This window comes from Bos taurus, chromosome 2 (assembly GCF_002263795.3).
Source record: "Bos taurus isolate L1 Dominette 01449 registration number 42190680 breed Hereford chromosome 2, ARS-UCD2.0, whole genome shotgun sequence".
In the NCBI taxonomy this organism is placed as follows: Eukaryota; Metazoa; Chordata; class Mammalia; order Artiodactyla; family Bovidae; genus Bos; species Bos taurus.
Genome location: NC_037329.1, coordinates 96,532,162 through 96,558,658, shown reverse-complemented (window position 1 = coordinate 96,558,658; position 26,497 = coordinate 96,532,162). Strand labels below are relative to the sequence as shown.

The following is a 26,497-nucleotide window of genomic DNA, read 5'->3' as shown; positions in this document are numbered from 1 at the left end:
AATACTTTTTATCAAACTGCAAAGGCAAATACAACGCTAGTCAAAATCTTAGAAAATTTCTTTTGCAGAAATTAACAAGCTATTTGTAAAATTCACATGGGAATGCAAAAGTTCAAGAGAACCAACCAAGGCAATCTTAAAGAATGAGCTGAAGGACTTATAATGTCTGTCATTAAGATTTATTCTAAACCTACAGTAATTTTAGACAAAGTATTAGTGTAAGGAAAAATGGAGCTGTGGAACAAAGAGAAGAGCCCTGGCACACCCTCACACATATATGTAGACTTATGACAAGGTGTGTAACGCAATCAGTGAAGGATGGTCTTTAAAAAAAGAAAATGGTACTGGGTCCAACTGGACATCAATGGGGAAAAACATGAATCTTGATCCATATACCTTCACATCAATAAAAAAGCTTCTCGAAGAAACCATGGAAGATAGTCTCCCATGGTTCATTTTTTACTGCCCCTGGGTTGGAAAAACACTTTTTAAATAGAGCACAAAAAGCATAACCCATAAAAAGAAAAAAATTTGATAAACTAAAATAAGGAACTTATGAGTAAAATCTGCTGTCCACAGTTGGAGTAAACATTAACTGAACTTTCTTTCAAGTGGCATTGTACCATTTTCAGTGAGCACCGCATGATCCCCATATAAGTGCTTAATAAGTAATCTTCTAAAGAATCTAGATAATACCTGGCTCTTCCCCTCCATGATTTCCTTGAGGCGTTTTAATACTGTGCTGAGGCTTCGGAGTTGAACAGCTGTGCGAGGGTCATGACCTCCAAAAGTAGGTTCTGCCTTCCTTCTGGTGTCTGAGTTAGGATTACAAAACAAAAAACTACTTTAATAGTATCAATGCAAAGTGCTTCTTACTTTTACCATATAGTTATGTTTGCCAGCCAGTGACACAGACTGAGAGTTAAAACTAGTCTTTATAAGGGTAAGAGGCTGTTCAAAGTGTAAAACACTGCTTCACAAGCAAATGAGGACTGAGACAGCACCGTTTGAGACCACTGATGATTTTGAGGCCTGGATGGGAGCATCACTTAACATGGCATAAAACTCATTAGTGATTTCTTGGGCCCTTCAGTCCCAGGTCAGAATAAATCTCTGCTAGAAATTTAGCAGAAGGAAAAGCAATGCCAGTGAGTTATCCTAGCCTAGTCTCCATAGTCATCAGGTCAGCAACAGGGCTGAACAGTTCGGCTAGGCCTTACAGATCACAAAACCAAAGGCTTGTGTTGCAGATCATTAGGAAAGAACTTAATAGCCAACCTCAGAGTCTGACAGACTTCAGAACACCCAGGATGGTAATTTATGCACAGACTTCCCTTCACCAATGTCCAAGAAGACTTCTCTTTACCAAAGAATTGCTACAGCTCCAACCCTACCCTTCCCTGCCACCTCCCCTCCCCTATAGCTCCAAGCAAGAAGGAATCACTTGCTCTTGAAACAGCAATACTGAAGCCAGTCCTGTCAATAAAAAAATAGGCTTACATTCCAGTTTTGTGGCCAGAATGGGCTCTGCCTACCAAAGCTATCATATGTTATTTCTTTATTTCAGAGCAAGATTACAACTAAGGTTTCTACCTATCCCTGGCTCCAGCAGTTTTTAAACCTAAGGATGAAGGAGAGTTGGCCTGACAAAATGGATGAACACCTCTATTAGCTTAATCTCATTAACCTCATAACCTATGGCAAGGCCCTCTCTAAATCCTTCTCAAACTCACTATTTGCTACATTTGCTTTAGATGTTCTTTGTTTTGGATGAGTGGCAAAGAAAAGACTACAAAGAAATGAGAAGTTAATATTTAAATCTAAACTGATGAAGAACTTCCATCGATATTAATTATGGAAATACTTAAACGGCACTTACGTTACAAAACTGAAAACTGTATCTTTCTATAAACAATACCTTAATCTCAGCAGATACATTATTACTACAATAAAAATGTATATTAGAATGACAAAACTGCTCTTGAGTCTTTGTGATAAACCAACTCTCCATGATTTATGAACTGCAAAAGGAGAGACAGATGAAGCTGTTAGAACAGGAAAGCTGTGGTCCCATGCACGGGAAATAATTAACTGCAAAGCCCCTTGCGTATAGCCACTTAGGAGTATAAGAGAATACAAATAGCATCATCCATTGAAAAAGCAGGAGCAAGACTATTCCTAGAAACAACAGATGATGGCTTCAACGTGGATGAGGATGAAAAAAGGAGAGAAAATCCGGTTCAGCACTCTGCCCTCAAGCAATCGTCTCAGCTGCTTCTCTTGTAAAATGAATATTCTTAATAGAAAATCAAATAACTTCCCAGGGTCACAGAGCTGGTAAATTGTGGAATCACAGGCTTTTAATAGGAAAAGGAACTAGACTGGTCAAACAGTCCCAGGCTCATCAAACTCAAATGCCTTGAGCAGCTAAGGAAGAATCAAAGAATCAAGTGGACTGAGAAAAGACTGTAAGGAATGCAGCAAACTAGACATTACAAGTTCCACCTAGCAATATTTAAATTCAAGCTTATCAAAATAACAAGACAAGGTTTGGTAAGCTGTCAGTTTGTAACCCCTACAAGACTAGATTCTAGTCTAACTCCTCAATTTTATAAACAAAGAAATCCTATGCTTAATTCAATATAGGATACAGTCAAAAGAGTTCCCTTAACAAAAACAGGAGTGACACTCCGGACCGGGTTCAAGAACTAAGGAGTTTAAGGTTCAAAGTCAGATTGGGATGGTCTCTTCCTTCCATCCATCTGAAGTAAGGAACTTACTTCTCCCTCTCCCTCTTCCTTCCTTCTGATTCTTCCTACCAAACAGCTGACATAACCCAGGCTAGGGCCCTCTGCCCTGGGAAACCTGCAGAGGTGATGCAGCCAGCTCTGCTCCAGTCCTCTGGGAAAAGCTCTCTTTCTGCTCGGCTTCGCCGCCTCCTCTGACCTATTGGTAGCAGGTTCTGAGACAAGTCCCAACTAGCCATTAATAAAATATGCTTCTGCCGACCACCATTACCTGTGCCTGCCTACTTGTCACTCGAAGACCTTGGAGGGAAGACTGGCCAGACAAGACAAGAGCTGATGTTCACAGACACCTGATTTCCAATGCTGTACCCCTTTTCCCCTCTTATGCCACCTCTCATTGCCCTTCCCCTACCACCTTGAGTCAGGCAAACCACTTCATTGAGTTGAATAATCTAACAGAAATAAAACATACAACAACTCACTTTAGCTAGTCTCTTGATGCAGGCACTGATCCCAGTCTGTACTCAACAGAAGAGCATGAAAATGAAGGCGATGACAGTATAGCAGAACAGGATGGAGAACAAACAGGTGAGAGGAGCTCAGTTTATCCAGCCACACTGACAGTTTGCACCCCGACAAGGACAGAAAGCCAAGAGCAAGTGGCAGCCCACTGATGGAACTGAGAGACTTCTGCAACCAGCGGCATGCACATCACATTACACTGGCCACCCCAAGAACAGATGTAGCAATCACAAAGTTCAAACCAACCTGAGTTCTCCTGGGGGTGTTGCAAACTGTCCTCTGCTGAAACCCAAGCAAGTAATTAATCAAAAACAAAAACAAAAAACCACCAGTCAAGAGATCTCTGCCTTGTCCAAATTAAAGTTTACTGAAATGTTTAAGAACTCTTGTTTGCTAGGTCACTTCAGTCATGTCCAACTCTTTGCAACCCTATGGACTGTAGCCCACCAGGATTCCCTGGAGATCCCACTGTTGCTGAGATTCTCCAGGCAAGAATACTGGAGTGGGTTGCCATGTCCTCCTCCAGGGGATCTTCCCAACCCAGAGATCTACCCCATATTTCTTATGTCTCCTACATTGGTAGGTAGGTTCTTTACCACTAGCATCACTTGGAAAGCCCAAATTAAAGTTTAATGAAATGTTTTAAGAACTTCTGTTTAGGTATCAACAAATTATTTCACTATCCAGGTAAGTTTCATTAATTCTCAAGAGTACCTGACCATTCCAAATAGCAAAAAAGTTAAGTCAATTAACAACCTGGGAAACACAACGACTGGGAAAAGTCTAATACTCAGAGAGGAATGAAATGCGAACAGTATCATACCTAACACTGAAGATCGACGCTGGAACTCCTCATTAAGCCGCTTTTTATAAGGTGTAGGTGATCTCACAGATTGTGTCCTTGAAGGGAGCTGAGGGCTGGTCCAACTTCCACTCAGAGACTGTTGCTCTCCCTGGCCCCCTTCTCCTCTCTCTGTAGCAAAGAAAAGCTTGGAATTATTGGAAAAACTAAGACTCAAGAGCTCAGCAAAGAAAAGGAAATAGATGAGATTTTTCAGGAAAGAATGTATACTTGTATCACATACCTAAGTAAAACTTAGGGTTAAAAAAAAATTCAAAACAGGTGGCAAAATTACAGGCCAATAATTACATCCTTGGTACATGTGACCTTCGATGTGTTTTACTTTTCACTAAAAAGTTGAGCATGTTAAGGAAATAGAATGCAAGCTCCACATGAAGGCTGGGATCTTTTGTTATTCTATTTCATTTATGGGATAGATTCCCTGGTGGCTCAGAGGGTAAAGCGTCTGCCTGCAATGAGGGAGACCGGAGTTCGATCCCTGAGTCGGGAAAATCCCCTGGAGAAGGAAATGGCAACCCATTCCAGTTCCCTTGCCGGGAAAATCCCATGGATGGAAGAGCTTGGTGGGCTACAGTTCATGGGGTCGCACAGAGTCGGACACGACTGAGCGACTTCACTTCACTTTCCTTGACTATTAACATAGTGCCCAGTGGACAGCAGGTGCTCAATAAACATTTGCTTAATAAAAAGACTATTGTAAATGTAATGTATCCCTGCAGGATCCTGGAACACAAAAAGGACATTAGTAGAAACTGGAGAAATATGAATAAAACACATACTTCAGTTAGTAATATTTTGTCAATAATGGCTCACTGATTATAATAAACATACTCTACCAATGTAAGATGTTAATAACATGTACTCTACCAATGTAAGATGTTAATTACAGGGAAAACAGGGTGTAGGGATATATGAGAACGTCCTGTATTATTTTCCTAATTTTTACATAAATTCAGAATTACTCAAAATAAGACTGTTCAGATTTCTTTAAAAAAAAAAAGATTACTGTTTTCAAAATTTTGGACTAATGGGAGATTTTACAGAGCTTTAAACATGCCTGCTAATAAAAGTCAGTTAATACTATTAAAATTTCCACTGAGTTAAACTATTAATCCATAAATCCCTTTCAACAAGAGGGATTACTTTCTAACACATTTCAAACAATATTGTCAAATATAAAGCAAAAGATGTAGACCATGTTTTTTAACTATTCTAATGAGTAAAAAACATATTACTTAAAAAGAGCTCATTTTAAAAACAATTTTCATTTGATATCATTAAATGTATTAAACAGATTAACAAGCCTGCTGACAGCTTTTAATTTTTGAAAAATATGAACCCTTCCTCCCATGTGCTCATTCTTTAGTTTTATTGCTTTCATTAAAATCTTTTGGCTATTAACCTCTAAAAGAGCAAAGTCCATCCTATGGACTTCAGTTCAGTTCAGTCGCTCAGTCATGTCCGACTCTTTGCCACCCCATGAATCGCAGCACGCCAGGCCTCCCTGTCCATCACCAACTCCTGGAGTTCACTCAAACTCATGTCCATCGAGTCCATGATGCCATCCAGCCATCTCATCCTCTATCATCCCCTTCTCCTTCTGCCCCCAATCCCTCCCAGCATCAGAGTCTTTTCCAATGAGTCAACTCTTCGCATGAGGTGGCCAAAGTACTTTCCATCCAAAGAACACACAAGACTGATCTCCTTTAGAATGGACTGGTTGGATCTCCTTGCAGTCCAAGGGACTCTCAAGAGTCTTCTCCAACATCACAGTTCAAAAGCATCAATTCTTCAGCACTCAGCCTTCTTCACAGTCCAACTCTCACATCCATACATGACTACTGGGAAAACCATAGCCTTGACTAGACGGACCTTTGTTGGCAAAGTAATGTCTCTGCTTTTCAATATGCTATCTAGGTTGGTCATAACTTTCCTTCCAAGGAGTAAACATCTTTTAATTTCATGGCTGCAATCACCATCTGCAGTAATTTTGGAGCCCAAAAAAATAAAGTCTGCCACTGTTTCCACTGTTTCCCCATCTATTTCCCATGAAGTGATGGGACCAGGTGCCATGATCTTCGTTTTCTGAATGTTGAGCTTTAAGCCAACTTTTTCACTCTCCTCTCACTTTCATCAAGAGGCTTTTTAGTTCCTCTTCACTTTCTGCCATAATGGTGGTATAATCTGCATATCTGAGATTATTGATATTTCTCCCAGCAATCTTGATTCCAGCTTGTGCTTCTTCCAGCCCAACGTTTCTCATGATGTACTCTGCATAGAAGTCAAATAAGCAGGGTGACAATATACAGCCTTGACATACTCCTTTTCCTATTTGGAACCAGTCTGTTGTTCCATGTCCAGTTGTAACTGTTGCTTCCTGACCTGCATACAGATTTCTCAAGAGGCAGATCAGGTGGTCTGGTATTCCCATCTCTTTCAGAATTTTCCACAGTTTATTGTGATCCACACAGTCAAAGGCTTTGGCATAGTCAATAAAGCAGAAATAGATGTGTTTCTGGAACTCTCTTGCTTTTTCAATACAGATATATTAACAAAGGGAAAAAAAATGATGATGCTAACTTTAACCTCGTTTTAACATTTAGTTTTCAATTCCAACTTTCCATTCCAATAATTACTAAGAGAAAATTCTAGCTTTCTTTTCTTATGCAATTAAACCCAAGGACCTATGATGAAGGCTACTTCCTAGTTAATATTCACTTTCTTGTAAAGACACAGCATGAAAGTTAACAAGAGAATTTCAGAGAATCAAGATGGCAGGATGTCTGATCTTTAACAGGTCTTACCTTTGTTAAATCGAAAGAGATTGACAAAAGAACTATACGCTGATTTAAAAGGAGGCTCGTCCTGATCAGGAGTCAGAGGTTTAAAGTGTGTGAGATGAGAAGGACTGGTAGGAGACCGAGGCAAGTCATTAGCGGAGTCCAATGTTGGGGAAGTCTTATCATCTGTGGCCATTTCATGAGTCTAATAAACAAAAGAAATAAGCAAAAGTAAGTTCCTCAGGAAGCCCAAATAGCACCCAAGTCTAGAAATCTGACTTAAAAAACTCACACCTAAGAAAACCAGAGTACTTAAGTCTACTTCAGCATACGTTCCAAATCAATACTTGAAAACACTGCAGTCTAGATCATAAGGAAGAGTTTCAATTATCTAAAACTAGGAACGTTTACAGTCAATCTCATTTTCAAAATTAATATATTTTTAGGTATTTGTATTTTATGTATATGTATTTGTAGTTTCAAACACACACACAAAAAAACCCCAAAAGTATTAAAAATTTGAAGGCAAGGAAAAAATGTGAACAGGCAAAAAGGAAAAAAAGATTTTTCACTTTATTTATATGTTTTTCATTCTAAGATTTTTTTTCTTGAAAAAGAAACAGCTCTTTAAAGTTGGGAGGGCAGTAAACTGGTTTTACAAAAGCATACAAATTCTTCAAAGTTTTATTTTACTTATTCCAATGTTTGCTTTTTTAAAAAGTATCAAAAAATAAATACTTCCAAGAACGGGAAATAAAAGTCATCCTCTAATGACATTTCTATATAACCTCAAAAGTTATCTCAAACTGACTCATCAGCTATGAGAATGATCTAAACCAACAAGCTGATCCCCATTAAATGTCCTCCTAGGCACAGAAGCCTGGTTTTTCTCCTTAAGTCTAAACTCATATAGGCATTAAAATGAAGATCTTCAAGTGCTTTTTCTTCTAAATAACCAAAAATCATAATTCAACCAAAGGACTGTTACCTACATCCTCAGATGCAGGTAACAGAAAAGCACAGATGTCTATTTTCTGCCATATTGATAAATACTTCAAATAAAAGAGAAGACCAGGAACTACGCATAACTTATTAGAATGCTATAGCTTGTAATCTTGTATTTACGAGGACACCACACTCTTATAAAATGCTCTTCACTTTCAAAATCTTACCTACCATCTCATTTCATTTCCATAAATGCCTGGAACACAAAACTGGCCTTATTACTACATTTTACCTCTGAGGCAACCAATGTACACTGACCCTAAAACAACTTTCTCGAGGGTCACATAAGCTATTCAGTGGTCCAACTATAACTAGACGCCAAGTTTCACTCCAGAATTACTTTTTTCCCCCTGAGGGCAGCATTTTTTATCTAATTATTTCCTCTTTTAATGAAAGAGGTACTTCAAGTTTGTAATGGTTTTGGAGGCATACACTCTTGGTTTCAAATTTTGACTATGAAATTTCTTAGCTGAGTAAACCCACCTAAGAGCCCTGTAAGATATATATTACCATCCTCATTTTACATAGTGGAAACTGAGGCATAGTGTGACTAAGTGGGATAGTGTATGTGAAGCACTTTTAGCAGAGTACTTGCCCATAAAAGGCACAGAATTCATTTTTAGAGCAAAATTATTTTGTAGCTCTTCACAGACTTTAAATTCTGGTCTATCTGAATTCTAACTGTTAAGGATGTTGCCTGAATAATAATTTAATTGTTCATTAAACAAAACAAAAATAAAACCACTGACAAAAAGAATTTTGGCAACAAACATTTATTGGAACGGGGTGGAGGGGAAGAAAAAGAGGAAGGGACAGGAGGAGAAGAGGAGGAAGGAAGGAGGGAAAGGACACATCCTTCGAAAGTGTCCTGACAACCCCCACTCCTGCAGAAAGGGTTGGGAAATTAGCTGATGATTGACTGACCAAGTGTAAACTCAAAAAAGTAAAAAGAGAGGTGACAGCAGTAACAACCTGAAGGCCTCAGAGAACATCCTACACTCTGCTTTGACACAAGTAACATGAGAGGAGTAAAGCAACCTTCCTGGAGAGTCTTAGCATCACACCTAAGAGTCACTCACAAACAAACTTTAAATTATTAGACTTTGGAGATGTGAGGATAAAAATTACCATGAAAACACTGACCGATGTAGTCTCTAAAAGATACAATCACACAGAGTTAATCATAATATTTATATAATGATATCATGACCAAGAAAAAACTACCTTACAACTCTTTCTCTGGTAGCTTAATAATAACTGTCTGTGACATGAACTAGGATTCTTTACTATCTGAGAGGTAACCAGAAGTATTCACTTAACTCATTCAAAGACCTCTCTCATGTATCACCAACACATTGCCTCTTCTCCTTTGCAGACTTGTATATGCAGATCCACTAAGCACTATCAAAAGGCTTGTCAGGAATTGACATTTAGAAAATAAGCCTACTCCATCAGTCAAATCAAAATGTTAGCAGACAGAAAAACCCAAGTATCAGTTCAGTCATTTCTACAATGACTTAAAAAAAGTACAATGTTTAAAAAAAAAAGATACTCAAAATATATCTAACAATGCAGGACAGCTGAACACTAGAAATGTTAGTTTCCATCTACAAAGATTTTTTGTGTTCAATTGTTGACTGACAAACCAACAGATGGAGGCTTTCTAAAGGAAAACCACATGATCCATATTCTTCTTCCCAGAAAGAAGAAAAAGAGGACATGGGAGAGTAGCCTTGCTCTTCAACAGAAACTTAACCTGCTCACCTCTGTCACAAACTCGAATCCAACAGAAAGAAATTAAGAATATTTTTTGTAAGAATTCTGACAGTGGGAGTTTGGGAATGCTAGAAAACAAGATTCAAATAAATCAGAAACAAAACACTACGATATAACAAAAGACGACCTCTCCTATCAATATCGGAGTAATTTTACAAGAATGTGCACTGAATCAGTACCTTATAATTTAATAAATACTCATCAGATAAACAGAAATGACATACGGAATTCCAGTATTTCTCATATTTCTTGAATGTCTCAATAATAACATATATAAACCAGAAGACCCCTGATTTCCTAAAAATTTTCCATTTTCATCCTCTTGTTGGGAACGTTCTAAGCAAGGGGAAAATACTAATTGGGAAATCAGGTCTTCTCCTCAAGAGACTGACACAGGTACAAACGGAACGGTTTCAAAGAGCAGACAAGCACTATCGGAGGTAAATACATATTTGAAACCTCACTATTGGTATCGTTTCTGTACATTAGGAACTATTTTGTCTAGTCTAAGTATGTACCTCTGAAACACAGGCTCAGAGTTTATCCATCAGAGAGGAGGAACTGGACTAGGGACCTCAGAAATAAGCTCAAATACACGGGACAAGACAGGAGCAAGGGAACTTCAAATGCTTCCAAGGAAACCTCTTCAAGACAGTCCCACCCGGATCCCTTCCCCACTCGCTACACAAGGAGAAGCCGGAGAATCAGGGGAGCCGCCTGAATTGGAGCACAGGTTCTCTGCCCTTCCTTACCCGGCCTCCGCCGCAGCCCGGCCTCAGCCCTAGTTGTGAAGCCCAGCTGTCGCCTTCACTTCAGAGTTCCCCTCCGCTCCGGCCATAGAGCTTCCTAAACCCGCCTTCTTCTCCCCACTCAGGCCCAACCGTCCGCGTGCCAAGTCCCTCCCTTACCTGCGCTTCCCGCCCCAGCCCCGCAGGCCACCCTCCACCCCAGCCTCGGGTTCACCAGATCCAGGTGCAAGGAGCCTAGCGCCGCGGTACTCAGGCCGCCGGCGGTTGCGGCAGGAAGCAAAGCTACTTACATGGTTGCTGCGGCTTCTAGCTTCTCACCGAGGCTCCGCCCCCTGTTCCTCCTTCCCCTCCAATCCGCAACTCTCCGGGCGGTGGCTCCGCCCTCCGTACCCCGCCCTCACGACGTTCGGATCAGACGCTCAGGCAGAAGGAATCCAGCCCAGATAGAGTCGTGCTCGACACCTTGACCGAGATTAAGCCGCCTGCCTTCCTAGAGGAAGCCACGGCGACTGCGCGCGTGAGTATCACGCGTGCCGGGTCACCAGACGGGTGCAGGCAGGACTGTGGTTACCGTATGTTTTCGATAATATGGGCACTCATACGACAGAGGATGAGATGGTTGGTTGGCATCACCAACCCAATGGACATGAGTTTGAGTAAGCTCCGGGAGTTGGTGATGGACAGGGAAGCCTGGCGTGCTGCAGTCCATGGATCGCAAAGAATGGGACACGACTGAGCGACTGAACTGAACTGAAGTGAATGTTACCGCGCTCAGCTTTCTTACGGACTGACACTTGTGCCTAGAGCGAACACTGTTAGACTTGAGAGATGCTGCTAAATGGTCACGTGATCTTAAACACGGAGAAGGCAATGGCACCCTACTCCAGTACTCTTGCCTGGAAAATCCCGTGGACGGCGGAGCCTGGTAGGCTGCAGTCCATGGGGTCGCTAAGAGTCGGACACGAGTGAGCGACTTCCCTTTCACTTTTCACTTTCACGCATTGGAGAAGGAAATGGCAACCCACTCCAGTACTCTTGCCTGGAGAATCCCAGGGACGGGCAGCCTGGTGGGCTTCCATCTATGGGGTCGCACAGAGTCGGACACGACTGAAGCAACTTAGCAGCAGCAGCAGCAGCAGATCTTAAACAAATTACCAATTTCTTCAGGCTCTAGACCTCTTATCTGTAAAGTGGGGCTAACGATAGTAGCCTTCACAGATAGTTTTGTGAAGGTTAGGTAAAATATTGTACGTAAAGCATTCGCACAATGTGTCTAATCCAGTGATGTTAGCGCTATAGCTAATTTTCATTCAAGTTTTGTGGTACAAAGACTGGTGCACATAAGGTTACCAAGCCCCGACTTGCTCAGCCTGGCTCTCGTTACCCATCATTTTGTCCTGCTGACAGGATGTGGAAGTTGGCAGGAGCAGTCAGAAGGGAAATGAACCCCAAAGTGAGGTGCTATTTTAATTAAATTCTGCAGGCCTATTTCCCCCAAGAGTTTTGGCAAATTCTCACCCAGTTTTCCTTGAGTTGGATCTTTGGAGACACTGGACAGTAGCATGGAAGCCTGAAGTCTGGTAGAGGTATAAATCTCAGTTACCATCCTCAGCTGAGCGCCTCAGCAATTACCCTGAGAATTGGTAGTCAACTTCCTCTTCCATTCCTCACTTCTGCAATAGCCGCCACCGCCACCACCACCCCTCTACCCGTGTTATATTATTCTCAGCAAGAGAATCTTATTCTACCTGAGTGGAATAGACTGAGTTATTCAGTGCAATCCCTAACTGCCTAACCACCCCTTCCACATTTACCTGCATCCACATCCACCCTTACCGCTTCCCAGGTGGGGCAGCAGTAAGGAATCCACCTGCCAATGCAGGAGGCATGGGTTTGATCCCTGGGTCAGGAAGATCCCCTGGAGAAGGAAATGACAACCCACTCCAGTATTCTTGCTTGGGAAATGCCTTGGACAGAGGAGCCTGGCAAGCTACAGTCCATGGGGTCACAAAGAGTCTGACACCACTGAGTATGCACATGCATACATCCACTCTGGCCTGACTCCTGCCCTCTGAGTAAAAAGAGCCCCTTCTTCCCCAGTTCAATCCTCCCAGCTCACAATCCACCTTCTTGTCTCTCCCCTTGGAAGTCACCAAGTCCAAGCTCATACTGCTGCAGCATAACAGGCCAGTAAATGGAGAGACAAGTTGTTGGGTCAAGAAATAGTGACTTTATTCAGAAAGCCGGCAAACCAAGAAGATGGTAGACTCATACCCTAAAGAACCATCTTGCCTGAGTTAAAATTTAGGATTCTTTTATACTAAAAGGAAAAGGAGTAAAGTCAAACATTTCCAGATTCCAGTCAGCCCCCTAAGGGGATATGTTAATTTTTTCCTCCCTGCATTGTGCCTGGCCAGGGTTGTTTCCTATGTGCTAAATAAAGGCAATTTAGTTTAATGCTCATTACCTAGGAGGCAAAGTTCCTGGAGATGGGTTATTATGTGTAATTTAAGCTCATAGGCAGGGCTCCCCAGGTGATGCTAGTGGTAAAGAACATGCTTGCCAATGCAGGTGACAGAAGAGATGAAGGTTCAATCCCTTGATCAGGGAAGATCCCCTGGAGGAGGACATGGCAACCCACTCCTGTATTCTTGCCTGGAGAAACCCACGGACAGAGGAGCCTGGCAGACTACAGTAGAGTCAGACACAACTGAATACACATGCACAGAAGCTTAGACGTAATATCCCTTTAGTGGTTAACTTGTAGTAGAGTCAGAGAAGGCAATGGCACCCCACTCCAGTACTCTTGCCTGGAAAATCCCATGGATGGAGGAGCCTGGTAGGCTGCAGTCCATGAGGTCGCTAAGAGTCGGACACGACTGAGTGACTTCACTTTCACTTTTCCCTTTCATGCATTGGAGAAGGAAATGGCAACCCACTCCAGTGTTCTTGCCTGGAGAATCCCAGGGATGGGGGAGCCTGGTGGGCTGCCATCTATGGAGTTGCACAGAGTCAGACACGACTGAAGCGACTTAGCAGTAGCAGCAGCTGTAGTAGAGTACAAAATTTCTTCCCTATTACAGGAGATGACACCATATCTTCAACCTCTCTTTTTCCAGTGACTCCTCCTCAGCTCGTAAATGTCTATGCTTTCCAGAAACAAACATTTTAAAAGAAGCAAAAAGAACTACCCCCTTGTAACTAGCCTGGTGATGTTAATATTTCATAAACCTACAACAAAGTATAAATTAGACCAAGACATGATATGAACAGGATAGTCCAACTAAGACCCTAGTAAATAAAGAAACTCCATACATGGTAAAAGATAAACTGAGGCATATTAAAACCTTCAAGGGTTTATTTGAGCAAGAATGGGGCGTCACCAAATGCAAAGTGGTTAGAAGCACTCTGGCAACAGAAATTTGGGCATAGACTTACAAAGAGGCAATGCAAGAAAATGGATTGACTCTAGCTTAGGCCGTTGCCTTATTTAGGAAAGCCTAGGTGGCTATTGGTAATTGGTTACCCTTTGGTTTCAAATTTCTAACCTCGAGTTATTACAGGCTTAGGTTTTGGTTTGCTTACTTAGGCTACTAGGACATTAGAGCCAAGTCTGTCTAAGGTCCTCCTGGTTTAACTTAATAATGGTAAACAAAACAGTTATTTGATGAATATTTTTTGAGTGACTAATTTGATGGAAAATGTGTTAATTCTGCACAAGGGATAAAACTGTGAACAGGACATAGTCCATGTCCTCAAGAAGCTTACAGTCTAATATATGTATTGGCATACAGTTTAATTTCTGTGAAAAGGAGACAGAAAACAGGGGGAAAAAATCAGTTTACATTCTCAACTCGTTCCAGACATCAAAATTAACTCCAGTTGAATTATATATCTGTAGAGAGATATTTCGGAGAAGGCAATGGCAACCCACTCCAGTACTCTTGCCTGGAAAATCCCCTGGATGGAGGGTCCTGGTAGGTTGCAGTCTATGGGATCGCTAAGGGTCGGACACAACTGAGTGACTTCACTTTCACTTTTCACTTTCATGCATTGGAGGAGGAAATGGCAACGCACTCCAGTGTTCTTGCCTGGAGAATCCCAGGGATGGCAGGGCCTGGTGGGCTGCCGTCTATGGGGTTGCATAGAGTCGGACACGACTGAAGCGACTTAGCAGCAGCAGTAGCAACAGCAGAGAGATATTTGTGTAAACATTCTCCTCTAAAACTCTCATTGGTTGTAAATCAATTATACTTAAAATAGATTATATATATATATAGTAAAAAGAAAAAAACTCATCATGAAACGGAGCAGGACCCTCCCTTCACCATGTCATCTACCTGCCTCTTGCCTGTGGAAAACTTTAATCAAAGAGTAAGTTTAATCAGAGAAATGAGAACATGTGAAAACAAAGGAAAACAGTCAAAGGAGACTAGATAATAATAATGTAGTCATTAAGCATAGTCAAGGACCTTTAGTTCTTTCTCAAGGGCTGTAGATAATATTCTGGATTATCATAGCCTATGAACTGTCTTATAGATACCAAACACCAGGTGAAGTTAATGACATGATGACCAGACTGTACCCAGGACGTGAGCTGCCACAATTCAAAATGGGAACAAATGGACCCTGGAACTGAAGATTAATTGTACCTAAAACAATCAAGATAATGCTGGTCAGACCACTGATGACAAATTTGAAGCTGACTGTTAGAGACGACTATGCTGTTTGTGCATGTAGCAACCCCTCCCACCACCACTCTGTTTTTAGAAGCTCTCCTCACCCACTGCTTGTGGGAGGTGGAGGTGTTGTGGGCCGGGGTGGCTGGAGTCGGGGGGAGTCGGCCTTTGGACAGATGTCTGTCACCCTCCCCGACTCCAGTTGCCAGCATGTGAACAAACAAACTTTCCTTTCCACTAATATGGCTTGTTTGTCAGCTTTTGAGCAGCAAGCAGCCATATCCACACACTCCTTTCGCTAACAATCAGGGCACATGTTTATAATTTTTGCTGAGTCTATTGTTCTTATGACAGTACTATGCTTATATTCCTCTATATGTATTAGCTGTACTTGTACAGAAAATAGTCTTAGTCTTTCTTTTTTTATATATTGATTAGAAATATTAAATGAATTAAATAAGGAAGCCATTAAACTGAGGCAGTTCCAGTGCCTTAGTAGCATGTGTAAGCAAACCAAAACCTAAGCCTCTAATGCCTCAAGGTTAGGAATTCAAAACCTAGGGTCAAAATCAAAAACAGCCACCTAGGCTTTCTTGAATAAGCCATTAGCTTAAGCCATAGCCAATTAAATAAAGTTCCTTGCTTTGCCTCTGCCTCTTCTCTATGAAAGTCTTTTCCTCTAGCCCCTTTCTATGGAGTGCTCTTAACCACTTTCCATTTGGTGATGACCAATTCTCAGTCAAATAAACTCCTAAAAATGGTAACATGCCTCAGTTTATCTTTTAACACTATCAGTATGAATTTGTGAGGATTTCTTTTAATATGTTATAATTTATTACTGACACCATTCTTTTTGATGCTCAAGTTGTTCCCAGTTTGCTTAGTTAGAGCCCCTTCCAGCTGGCTTCTGAGTCCACTTAACATGCCTCCATCACTTTTTGAGCATTTCCTCACATGCTGACACAAATGTACCTAGAACCAGCCAGCTGTCTAGGGAGGCATCGTTCCCTTTCATAGGTAATATAAGGATGCTTTTAAAAATCACAAAATTCATTTCTGGGTAGGATGTAATGAAATCGGAACTCTCTTACACTGCACATAAAGACATAAATTGGTATATATCCCTCCTAAATAATAATTTGATGGATCTAATAAACACCCTAAAAATGTTTGTACTCCTTGATTCAACTATTTTAATTCTAGCAATCTAACTTAAGAAATTGATTTGAGTGTAAAATAAAGGATATCTAAATATCTTTGTCAGGACTTGCCTTGTGGTCCAGTGGTTAAGAATCCACTTGCAATGCAGGAGATGTGGGTTTTGGAAAAGGCAATGGCAACCCACTCCAGTACTCTTATCTGGAAAATCCCATGGACGGAGGAGCGTGGTAGGCTACAGTCCATGGGGTTGCTAAGAGTCGGACATGACTGAACGACTTCACTTTCACTTTTCACTCTTATGCATTGGAGAAGGAAATGGCAACCCACTCCAGTATTCTTGTCTGGAGAATCCCAGGGACAGAGGAGCCTGGTGGGCTGCCGTCTATGGGGTCGCACAGAGTTGGACATAACTAAGTGATTTAGCAGCAGTAGCAGCAGCAGATGTGGGTTCGATTCCTGGTCAGGGAACTAAGACCTCACATGCCATGGAGCAACTAAGCCCACACACCCCAATTACTGACCCTGTGCCAACTAAGCCCACGTACCAGCCTGTTTACTACAACTAGAGAGTCTGGCACTGCAATGAAAAGTTCTCAAATGATATAATGAAGCTCTTTGCATGCTTCAACTAAGACCTGATTGAGCCAGATAAATAAAATATCCTTGTCACAGTTATTTAAAATAGTAATAAGTAAATAGATAAATAAGGAAACATTTCTAATCAACACAAACATAAAAGGAATACAATCAAGTGATGGACAATTATGCAATCATCAGAAATTATACTTACTAAGACTTTATAAGGGCTTCCCCGATGGCTCAGTGGTAAAGAATCTGCCTACAATGCAGGAGCCACAGGGAGACATGGGTTTGATCCCTGTATCAGGAAGATTCCCTGGAGAAGGGCCTGGCAACCCACTCTAGTATTCTTTTTTGTTGTTGTTTTAATGCATTTATTTCTACTATGAACATCTCAGAGGGAAGAGGGTAACAGCTGATAGTTGACTGAAAGGAACACAGAAGAGGAAGAAGGGAGTACCAATCTAGCCCAGACATGAAAACAGGCAGGAAAAAGCGAGTTGAAGCAGAGAAGTGACCACAGGCGATGAAGGATTCAGTTACCTAGGGAGGGGAAAAAATTAGCTACCAGAATACACCGAGCAACAGTTGCTTTTCAACTACTCCTTGGACTGGACGTTTCCAAGATTTAACCCTTGAATGAGTCACAGAATTACCAGAGCAGAACTAAAAGCCAAATAACTATTCTCCTAAAATAGAGACCAGAAACTTAATTTTCAACTGCCTTGAAGATTCTTTGTTGCTGGAAGGTGCATGGGTAATTGAAGGCAAGAGTACTTCTATTCAGTTCAGTTCAGTTCAGTCCGACTCTTTGCAACCCTATGAATTGCAGCACGCCAGGCCTCCCTGTCCATCACCAACTCCTGAGTTCAATAAACTCATGTCCATCGAGTCAGTGATGCCATCCAGCCTCTGTCGTCCTCTTTTCCTCCTGCCCCCCAATCCCTCCCAGCATCAGAGTCTTTTCCAGTGAGTCAACTCTTCGCATGAGGTGGCCAAAGTACTGGAGTTTCAGCTCTAGCATTATTCCTTCCAAAGAACACCCAGGACTGATCTCCTTTAGAATGGACTGGTAGGATCTCCTTGCAGTCCATGGAACTTTCAAGAGTCTTCTCCAACACCACAGTTCAAAAGCATCAATTCTCAGGCACTCAGCTTTCTTCACAGTCCAACTCTTACATCCATACATGACCACTGGAAAAACCAGAGTACTTCTATAACTTGCCCTAATCATTCCATTCATTTGTGGTCTCACTGGAATCCAAACCAGGGTTTTTAACTGTTGGGTTTTTACTTGGTTTCAGTTACACTTTTGCATTCTGCTGCTGCTGCTGCTAAGTTGCTTCAGTCATGTCAGACTCTGTGCCACCCTATAGACAGCAGCCCACCAGGCTTCCCCATCCCTGGGATTCTCCAGGCAAGAACACTGGAGTGGGTTGCCATTTCCTTCTCCAAATTCTTGCCTGGATAATACTATAGACAGAGGAGCTTGGCGGGCTACAGTCCATGGGGTCACAAAGAGTTGGACACAACACACATGCAAGACTTAATAAAGCACGCTTCTTCACTTGAAATCAGTCTTCTTGAAAAAGTTTTCATGTCTCCCTTCCCCAACCTCCCATTCACATTTCAGTCTCCTATAACAGGGGTCTGAAACCTCTAAGGTCTAATGCCTGAGGATCTTGAGGTGGAGCTGATGTAATAATAATAAAGTGCACAATAAACGTAATGTGCTTGAATCATCTCAAAACCACCCCCTCGACTCCCCCACCCCTACCCTCCCACCTTACCCATGGAAGAACTGTATTCCACGAAACTGGTCCCTGGTGCCAAAAAGGTTGGGGACCAGTGTCCTGCAGTATGGCTTATACCAAAATCATTCTGCTGGAATTACTCTTCTTAAAGTGCATTCTGCTTACCAAAATTATTTTCAGGCTTTGTCTTCGTTGACCTCTCTGTAGCACTTCCTCCATTATGGTAACTTTCTCTTCCTTTGGCTCTCCACTGGGCTCTGCTGACTCTTCTACCACACCACCGAAAGTCCTTCTCATTCTCTTTGCAGGACTTCTTCACCTGGCTCCTAGAGATAGTAAGTGTTCTCCAGAGTTCTTGCAGAGGCAGACCTTTCTTCTCACTCTATTTCTAGATGATCTCAGTCACTGTATGGATTCAACTACTCTCAATACATGTTTGCATTGTTGTTATTGTCTCTCAGTCCTGTCTGACTCTTTGCGAGCCCATGCACTGTAGCCAACCAGGCTCCTCTGTCCAGGGAATTCTCCAGGCAAAAATACTGGAGTGCATTGCCATTCCCTTCTCCAGGAGATCTTCCCAACCCAGGGATCCAACCTGGGTCTCCTGCATTGCAGGAATATCCTTTACTGTCTGAGCCACCAGGAAAGCCCACAGGCTTGAATTAGTTTGCTGTAAAAGGCCACAGACTTGGGTGGCTTAGATAACAGAAGTTTATTTCCTCACAGTTCTAGAAAGTGAAGAAGAACCAAAGAGCCTCTTGATGAAAGTGAAAGAGGAGAGTGAAAAGGTTGTCTTAAAGCTCAACATTCAGAAAACTAAGATCATGGCATCTGGTCCCATCACTTCATGGCAAATAGATGGGGAAACAGTGGCTGACTTTATTTTTTGGGGCTCCAAAATCACTGCAGATGGTGACTGCAGCCATGAAATTAAAAGATGCTTACTCCTTGGAAGGAAAGTTATGACCAACCTAGACAGCATATTAAAAAGCACAGACATTACTCTGTCAACAAAGGTCCATCTAGTCAAAGCTATGGTTTTTCCAGTAGTCATGTATGGATGTGAGAGTTGGACTATAAAGAAAGCTGAGCACTGAAGAATTGATGCTTTTGAACTGTAGTGTTGGAGAAGACTCTTGAGAGTCCCTTGGAATGCAAGGAGACCCAACCAGTCCATCCTAAAGGAAATCAGTCCTGAATATTCATTGGAAAGACTGATGCTGAAGCTGAAACTACAATACTTTAGCCACCTGATGTGAACTGACTCATTTGAAAAGACCCTGATGCTGGGAAAGATTGAAGGCAGGAGGAGAAGAGGACAACAGAGGATGAGTGGTTGGATGGCATCACCAACTCAATGGACATGAGTTTGGGTAGACTCTGGCAGTTGGTGATGGACAGGGAGGCCTGGCATGCTGCGGTTCACGGGCTCCCAAAGAGTCGGACACGACTGAGTGACTGAACTGAACTAAAATTTCATGGCACATGTTTATATTTGTGTTTATAATATTTGGGACCTGGTAATATTAAAATATTCAGATTTTCTTGTTGGCCAAACAAAAGGCAAATGGTGTCAAGGCACGCAATATAAATCAAACAAAATTAGTTGTGGTCTGTTTTTATCAACACATATTTGATTTACAATCTTGTGTTTCTGCTTTTAGCAAAATGATTCAATTATACATATATATGTATACATTCTTTTGTATATTCTTTTCCATTATGGCTTATCACAGGATATTGAATATAGTTCCCTGTACTGTACAGTAGGACCTTGTTGTTTATCCATTCTATACATGAGCGTTTTTTAATTTCATGACTGCAGTCACTGACCACAGTGATTTTGGAGCCCAGGAAAATAATATCTGTCACTGCTTCCAATTTTCCCTCTTTTATTTGCCATGAAGTAATGGGACCAGGACTATTTAAAATCCTAAAAGATGATGCTGTTAAATTGATGCACTCAATATTCCAGCAAATTCAGAAAACTCAGCAGTGGCCACAGGACTGGAAAAGGTCAGTTTTCATTTCAATCCCAAAGAAGGGCAAGGCCAAAGAATGTTTGAACTACTGCACAACTGCATTAATTTCACATGAATATGAACCTTTTATGCGAACCTTTTTACCATGCTAGAAGGTAAAATCCTTTAAGCTAGGCTTCAACAGCACAGGAACAGAGAAATTCCAGATGTACAAACTGGATTTAGAAAAGGGGGAAGAACCAGAGATCAAATTGCCAACATCCGTTGGATCATAGGAAAAACAAGGGAATTACAGAAAAACATCTGCTTCATTGACTATGCTAAAGCCTTTGACTGTGTGGATCACAACAAACTGTGAAAAATTTTTTAAAGAGATGGGAATATCAGACCACCTTATCTGTCTGCTGAGAAACCTGTATGCAGGACAAGAAGTAACAGTTAGAACCAGACCTGGAACAATAAGTGTGTTAGTCCCTCAATTGTGTCCAGCTCTTTTCGATCCCATGGACTGTAGCCTGCCAGGCTCCTCTGTCCATGAAATTCTCCAGGCAAGAATACTGAAGTGGGTTGGCATTCAAAATTGGGAAAGGAGTACATAAAGGCTATATATTGTCAGCCTGCTTATTTAACTTCTATGCTGAATACATTATGTGAAATGCCAGGCTGTATGACTCACAAGCTAGAATCAGAATTGCCAGGAGAAATATCAACAGTCTCAGATATGCAGATGATACCACGCTAATGGCAGAAAGTGAAGAGGAACTAAGGAGCCTCTTGATGAAGGTGAAAGAAGAGAGTGAAAAAGTTGGCTTTTAAAGCTCAACATTTTGATGCTGATGTTGGGAAAGATGGAAAGCAAAAGGAGAAGTGAGTGGCAGAGGATGAGATGGTTAGATAGCATCACTGACTCATTGGACATGAATTTGAGCAAACTCTGGGAGACAGTGGAGAACAGAGGAGCCTGGCACACTGCAGTCCATAGGGTTGAAAAGAGTTGGAAACAACTTAGTGGCTGAACAACAATACATGATAGTTGCATGTGCTAACCAGAAACCCCAATCTATTCCTCCTAGACTCTGCCTTCCTCCCCTGCCCCTTCTCTCCCTTGGCAACTGCAAGTCTGTTCTCTATGTCTGTGAGTCTGGAAGATTTTCTAAATGAATCCTTACATGGCATCCAATAGAAAAGCCAAGCTAAATTCAAAAGAATCAGAATGTGAGCAGAAAGCCTCATATTCAAATTGCAAGAGTAATATAATTTCAGCATTTATCATCTATTACATTTAATTAATGTTGTAAATGGTAATATGGGCTTCCCTGGTGACTCAGACAGTAAAGAATATGCCTGCAATGCAGGAGACCCAGGTTCGACTCCTGGGTCAGGAAGATCCCATGGAGAAGGGGATAGAAACCTACTCCGGTATTCTTGTCTGGAGAATTCCGAGGACAGTGAGCCCTGGTGAGCTACAGTCCATGGGGTTACAAAGGGTCAGACATGACTGAGCGAACTAACACACAATGGTAACGTTTTTTATAGTTTTGGTCCTAATCATTTTCCTTATAAATTTTTTATTTTATAGCTGTATGAGAGGTATCAGTATAAGGTGCATATATCTATATATATTAATATAAGCCACTTCTCTGACTCTATAAAAAAAAAAAGCTTTTCAGTTGAAAAGTACTTCCTACATTACTAGCTTAGGAAACACTGTTTTAGATGCCGAGACCCTCTTAAGTTTCACCTTGCCTCCCACATTGGCTTAGAGCCAAATGTGTAGCCCCCTTTTGGCACTGTTTAGGATTTGATGGGGGGAAGGAAATGGCAACCCACTCCAGTACTCTTGACTGGAAAATCCCATGAACAGAGGAGCCTGGTAGGCTACAGTCCATGGGGTCGCAAAGAGTTGGACATGACTGAGCGACTTCACTTTCTCTTTTCACTTTCATGCATTGGAGAAGGATATGGCAACCCACTCCAGTGTTCTTGCCTGGAGAATCCCAGGGACGGGGGAGCCTGGTGGGCTGCCGTCTATGGGGTCTCACAGAGTCGGACACGACTGAAGCGACTTACCAGCAGCAGCAGCAGCAGGATTTGATGGAATACATTTTGTGATTAAACTCACCTTGGTTCTGTATACTTTCCTGTATTTATTCAGTCTTTACCTCATTTTCTTCACCTATACTCAATGTCTTCTGTCATGCTATATTGTATACATCTTGAAGACTGCCCTAAATCCTTTTTGGAACAAGAATGTATACATTTATAAATAATTTTAGTAGTGGGCAAGGGGTAATAAACCACAAGAACCTGATATAATATGAAGTAAATTTATAATCTCAGGTTATTTGGGGTCTCAGATTCAAGATGAAAAAACAAAACCATATGTAATAAATTCTGCACAAACATTTTCTTTAGGATTGATTGGTTTGATGTCCTTGCTGGCCAAAGGACTCTCAAGAGTCTTCTCCAGCACCACAATTCCAAAGCATCAGTTCTTTGGCGCTCAGCCCTTTTTATGGTCCAACTCTCACATTCGTACATGACTACTGGAAAAACCAATAGCTTTGACTCTACGGACCTTTGTCAGCAACGTGATGTCTCTGCCTTTTAATACACTAGCTAGGTCAGTCATAACTTTTCTTCCCAAGGAGCAAGCATCTTTTAATTTCATGCAAGCCATCACCATCTGCAGTGATTTTGGAGCCCAAGAAAAAAAGAAAATCTGTCATTGTTTTCCACTTTTCCCCTTCTATTTGCCATGAAGTGATGGGACAGGATACCATGATCTTAGTTTTTTGAATGCTGAGTTTTAAACTGGCTTTTTCACTCTCCTCTTTCACCTTCATCAAGAGGTTCTTTCAACGTAAAAAAATCTTCCTTTTCTCTTGGGAAAAATACCAGTGCCCTCGAGTGTCCAAAATACAGTTTGCATAGTGCCCTTCATAATTTTCAAGAGTAATAAAAATCCAATATTAGAGATAACTTTAAAAATAAATTTTGGTGGAGAAGGAAATCGCAACCCACTCCGTATTCCTGCTGGGAGAACCCCAGGGACAGAAGAGCCAAGTGGGCTACATTCCATGGGGTCACAAAGAGTCGGATGTGACTTTGCAACTAAACAACAACTGTAGAGCACAGGGAACTATGTTCAGTGTTCTGTGATAAACCATAATGGAAAGGAACGTTAAAAAAGAATAATATATTTATGTAATGTATATCTAAACATTTTGCTGTACAGCAGAAATCGGCTCAGCATTGTAAATCAACTGTTGTGGTTCAGTTGCTAAGTCATGCCAAACTCTTTGTGACCCGATGGACTACAGCATGCCAGGCTTCCCTGTCCTTCACTATCTCCCTGAGTTTCCTCAAACTCATGTCCATTGTAACAGGAGGGAAAGGGGCAGGGCACAAGTTTTGAAAGAATGACATAGCCCAAGAACACAACATAAACTTAGTAGAAACAAATGGGGCCAAGATGGCAGACAAGACTAGACCTTGATCCTCAATCAGCAAGTGAAATGACATACCCAGAGGTGCCAGGACAGTTCCAGTTCAATTCAGTTGCTCAGTTATGTCTGACTCTTTGTGACCGCATGACTGCAGCACACCAGGCTTCCCTGTCCATCACCAACTCCCAAAGCCTGCTTAAATTCATGTCCATCAAGTTGGTGATGCCATCCAACCATCTCATCCTCTGTTGTCCCTTTCTCCTCCTGCCTTCAACCTTTCCCAGCATCAGAGTCTTTTCAAGTGAGTCAGTTCTTCCAATCAGGTGGCCAAAGTATTGGAGCTTCAACTTCAGCATCAGTCCTTCCAGTGAATATTCAGGGCTGATTTCCTTTAGGATGGACTGGTTTGATCTCCTAGAAGTTCAAAGGGACTGTCAAGACTCTTCTCCAACACCACAGTTCAAAAGCATCAATTATTCAGCCCTCAACTTTCTTTATAGTCCAACTCTCACATCCATACATGACTACTGGAAAAACCATAGCTTTGATTAGATGGACATTTGTCAGCAAAGTAATGTCTCTGCTTTTTAATATGCTGTGTAGGTTGGTCAAAGCTTTTTTTCCAAGGAGCAAGCATCTTTTAATGTCATGGCTGCAGTCACCAACTGAAGTGACTTTGGAGTCCAAGAAAATAAAGTCTCTCACTGTTTCCATTGTTTCCCCATCTATTTGCCATGAAGTGATGGGACCGGATGCCATGATTTTCATTTTTTGAATGTTGAGTTCCAAGCCAACTTTTTCACTCTCCTCTTTCACTTTCAAGAGGATCCTTAGTTCTTCTTCACTTTCTGCCATAAGGGTGGTGTCATCTGCATATCTGAGGTTATTGATATTTTTCCTGGCAATCTTGATTCCAGCTTGTGCTTTATCCAGCCCAAGCATTTTGTATGATGTATTCTGCATGTAAGTTAAATAAGCAGGGTGACAATATACAGCCTTGAGGTACTCCTTTCCCAATTTGGAACCAGTCTGTTGTTCCATATCTGGTTCTAACTGTTGCTTCTTGACTGCATACAGATTTCTCAGGAGGCAGGTAAGGTGGTCTGGTATTCCCATCTCTTGAAGAATCTTCCACAGTTTGTTGTGATCCACATAGTCAAAGGCTTTGGCATAGTCAATAAGACAGATTTTTTTTTTGGAATTCTCTTGCTTTTTCTTCTTTTTTAATGAGCTATTTATTTAATGAAGTACATTTCCAGGAAGAATCAAGGCAACCATGTCATTTTGAAGGACTGGGTGAAACCCCATGACTCTCTGAAGTCCCAGCTGTTAGCAGAAAAATCATCTAGACTTTCCTGCTGCACCTTCTGTTGGTTTTTATGCTGTTCACAACGGTTCCCAGCCACTGTCCAAAACCAGACCCTGTTTATGCTACTTTGGTCTAGCCAGCAGAGGGCTCCCAAGTTCTCTTTCCACAGCTGCTGCTGCTGCTAAGTCACTTCAGTCTTGTCCAACTCTGTGCGACCCCACCAGGCTCCGCCCTCCCTGGGATTCTCCAGGCAAGAACACTGGAGTGGGTTGCCATTTCCTTCTCCAATGCATGAAAGTGAAAAGTGAAAGTGAAGTTGCTCAGTCGTGTCTGACTCTTAACGACCCCATGGACTGCAGCCCACCAGGCTCCTCCATCCATGGGATTCTCCAAGCAAGAGTACTGGAGTGGGGTGCCATTGCCTTCTCCTCTCTTGCTTTTTCTATGACCCAAGGGATGTTGGCAATTTGATCTCTGGTTCCTCTGCCTTTTCTGAATCCAGTCTGCACATCTTAAAGTTCTCAGTTCCTGTGTTGTTGAAGCTTAGCTTGAAGGATTTTGAGCATTACTTCGCTAGTGTGTGAGATAAGTGCAACTGTGCAGTAGTTTGAACATTCTTTGGCATTGTCTTTCTTTGGGACTGGAATGAAAACTGACCTTTTCCAGTCCTGTGGCCACTGTTGAGTTTTCCAAATTTGCTGGTATATTGAGTGCAGCACTTCAACAGCATCATTTTTAAGGATTTACAACAGCTCAGCTGGAATTCCATCACTTCCACTAGCTTTGTTCTTCGTGATGCTTCCTAAGGCTCACTTGACTTCTCATTCCAGGATGTCCGTATTTCAATAAAATTAAAAAAAAAAAAAAAAGAATAAATAAATATGGGGCACTGAATCCTGGACTAAGCATGGGCTTATCCTACAAATCATAATCTAAAATACTTCTCCCCGGCCCTCCATGTTTTCAAAATTAAGGAATACACTAAAAATAATTTCCTGCAGAGGACAGAATTTATTTTAATCCACTCTTTTCTAAGGCCTCCTTAGATCTTTATTTGAATGTCACTGGAACTCAGATGATTTCATTAACCTTATTGTCTAATGCAAATAACTACTGCATTTATTTACAGTTCTCCTTATTTAG

At 41.6% G+C, this 26,497-nt stretch overlaps 1 protein-coding gene across 12 annotated transcripts in view; it reads right to left on the bottom strand.

Annotated features, from left to right (window-relative positions):
* Positions 1–12,070, bottom strand: part of PIKFYVE (phosphoinositide kinase, FYVE-type zinc finger containing) — an 82,172-nt gene extending 70,102 nt beyond the window's left edge. For 5 of the 12 annotated variants that reach the window (XM_010802272.4, XM_024978643.2, XM_024978666.2 and 2 more), the window contains exons 1-5: positions 10,445–10,594; positions 6,936–7,116; positions 4,093–4,242; positions 3,516–3,551; positions 697–815 (exon numbers count right to left, since the gene is read on the bottom strand). In XM_010802272.4, the coding sequence (XP_010800574.1) occupies positions 697–815; positions 3,516–3,551; positions 4,093–4,242; positions 6,936–7,107 (477 nt within the window). In that variant the 5' untranslated portion in view covers positions 7,108–7,116; positions 10,445–10,594. The other 7 variants (XM_024978627.2, XM_024978654.2, XM_024978618.2 and 4 more) reach the window with 6 other exon arrangements.
* Between the last annotated feature and the right edge of the window lie 14,427 nt (positions 12,071–26,497).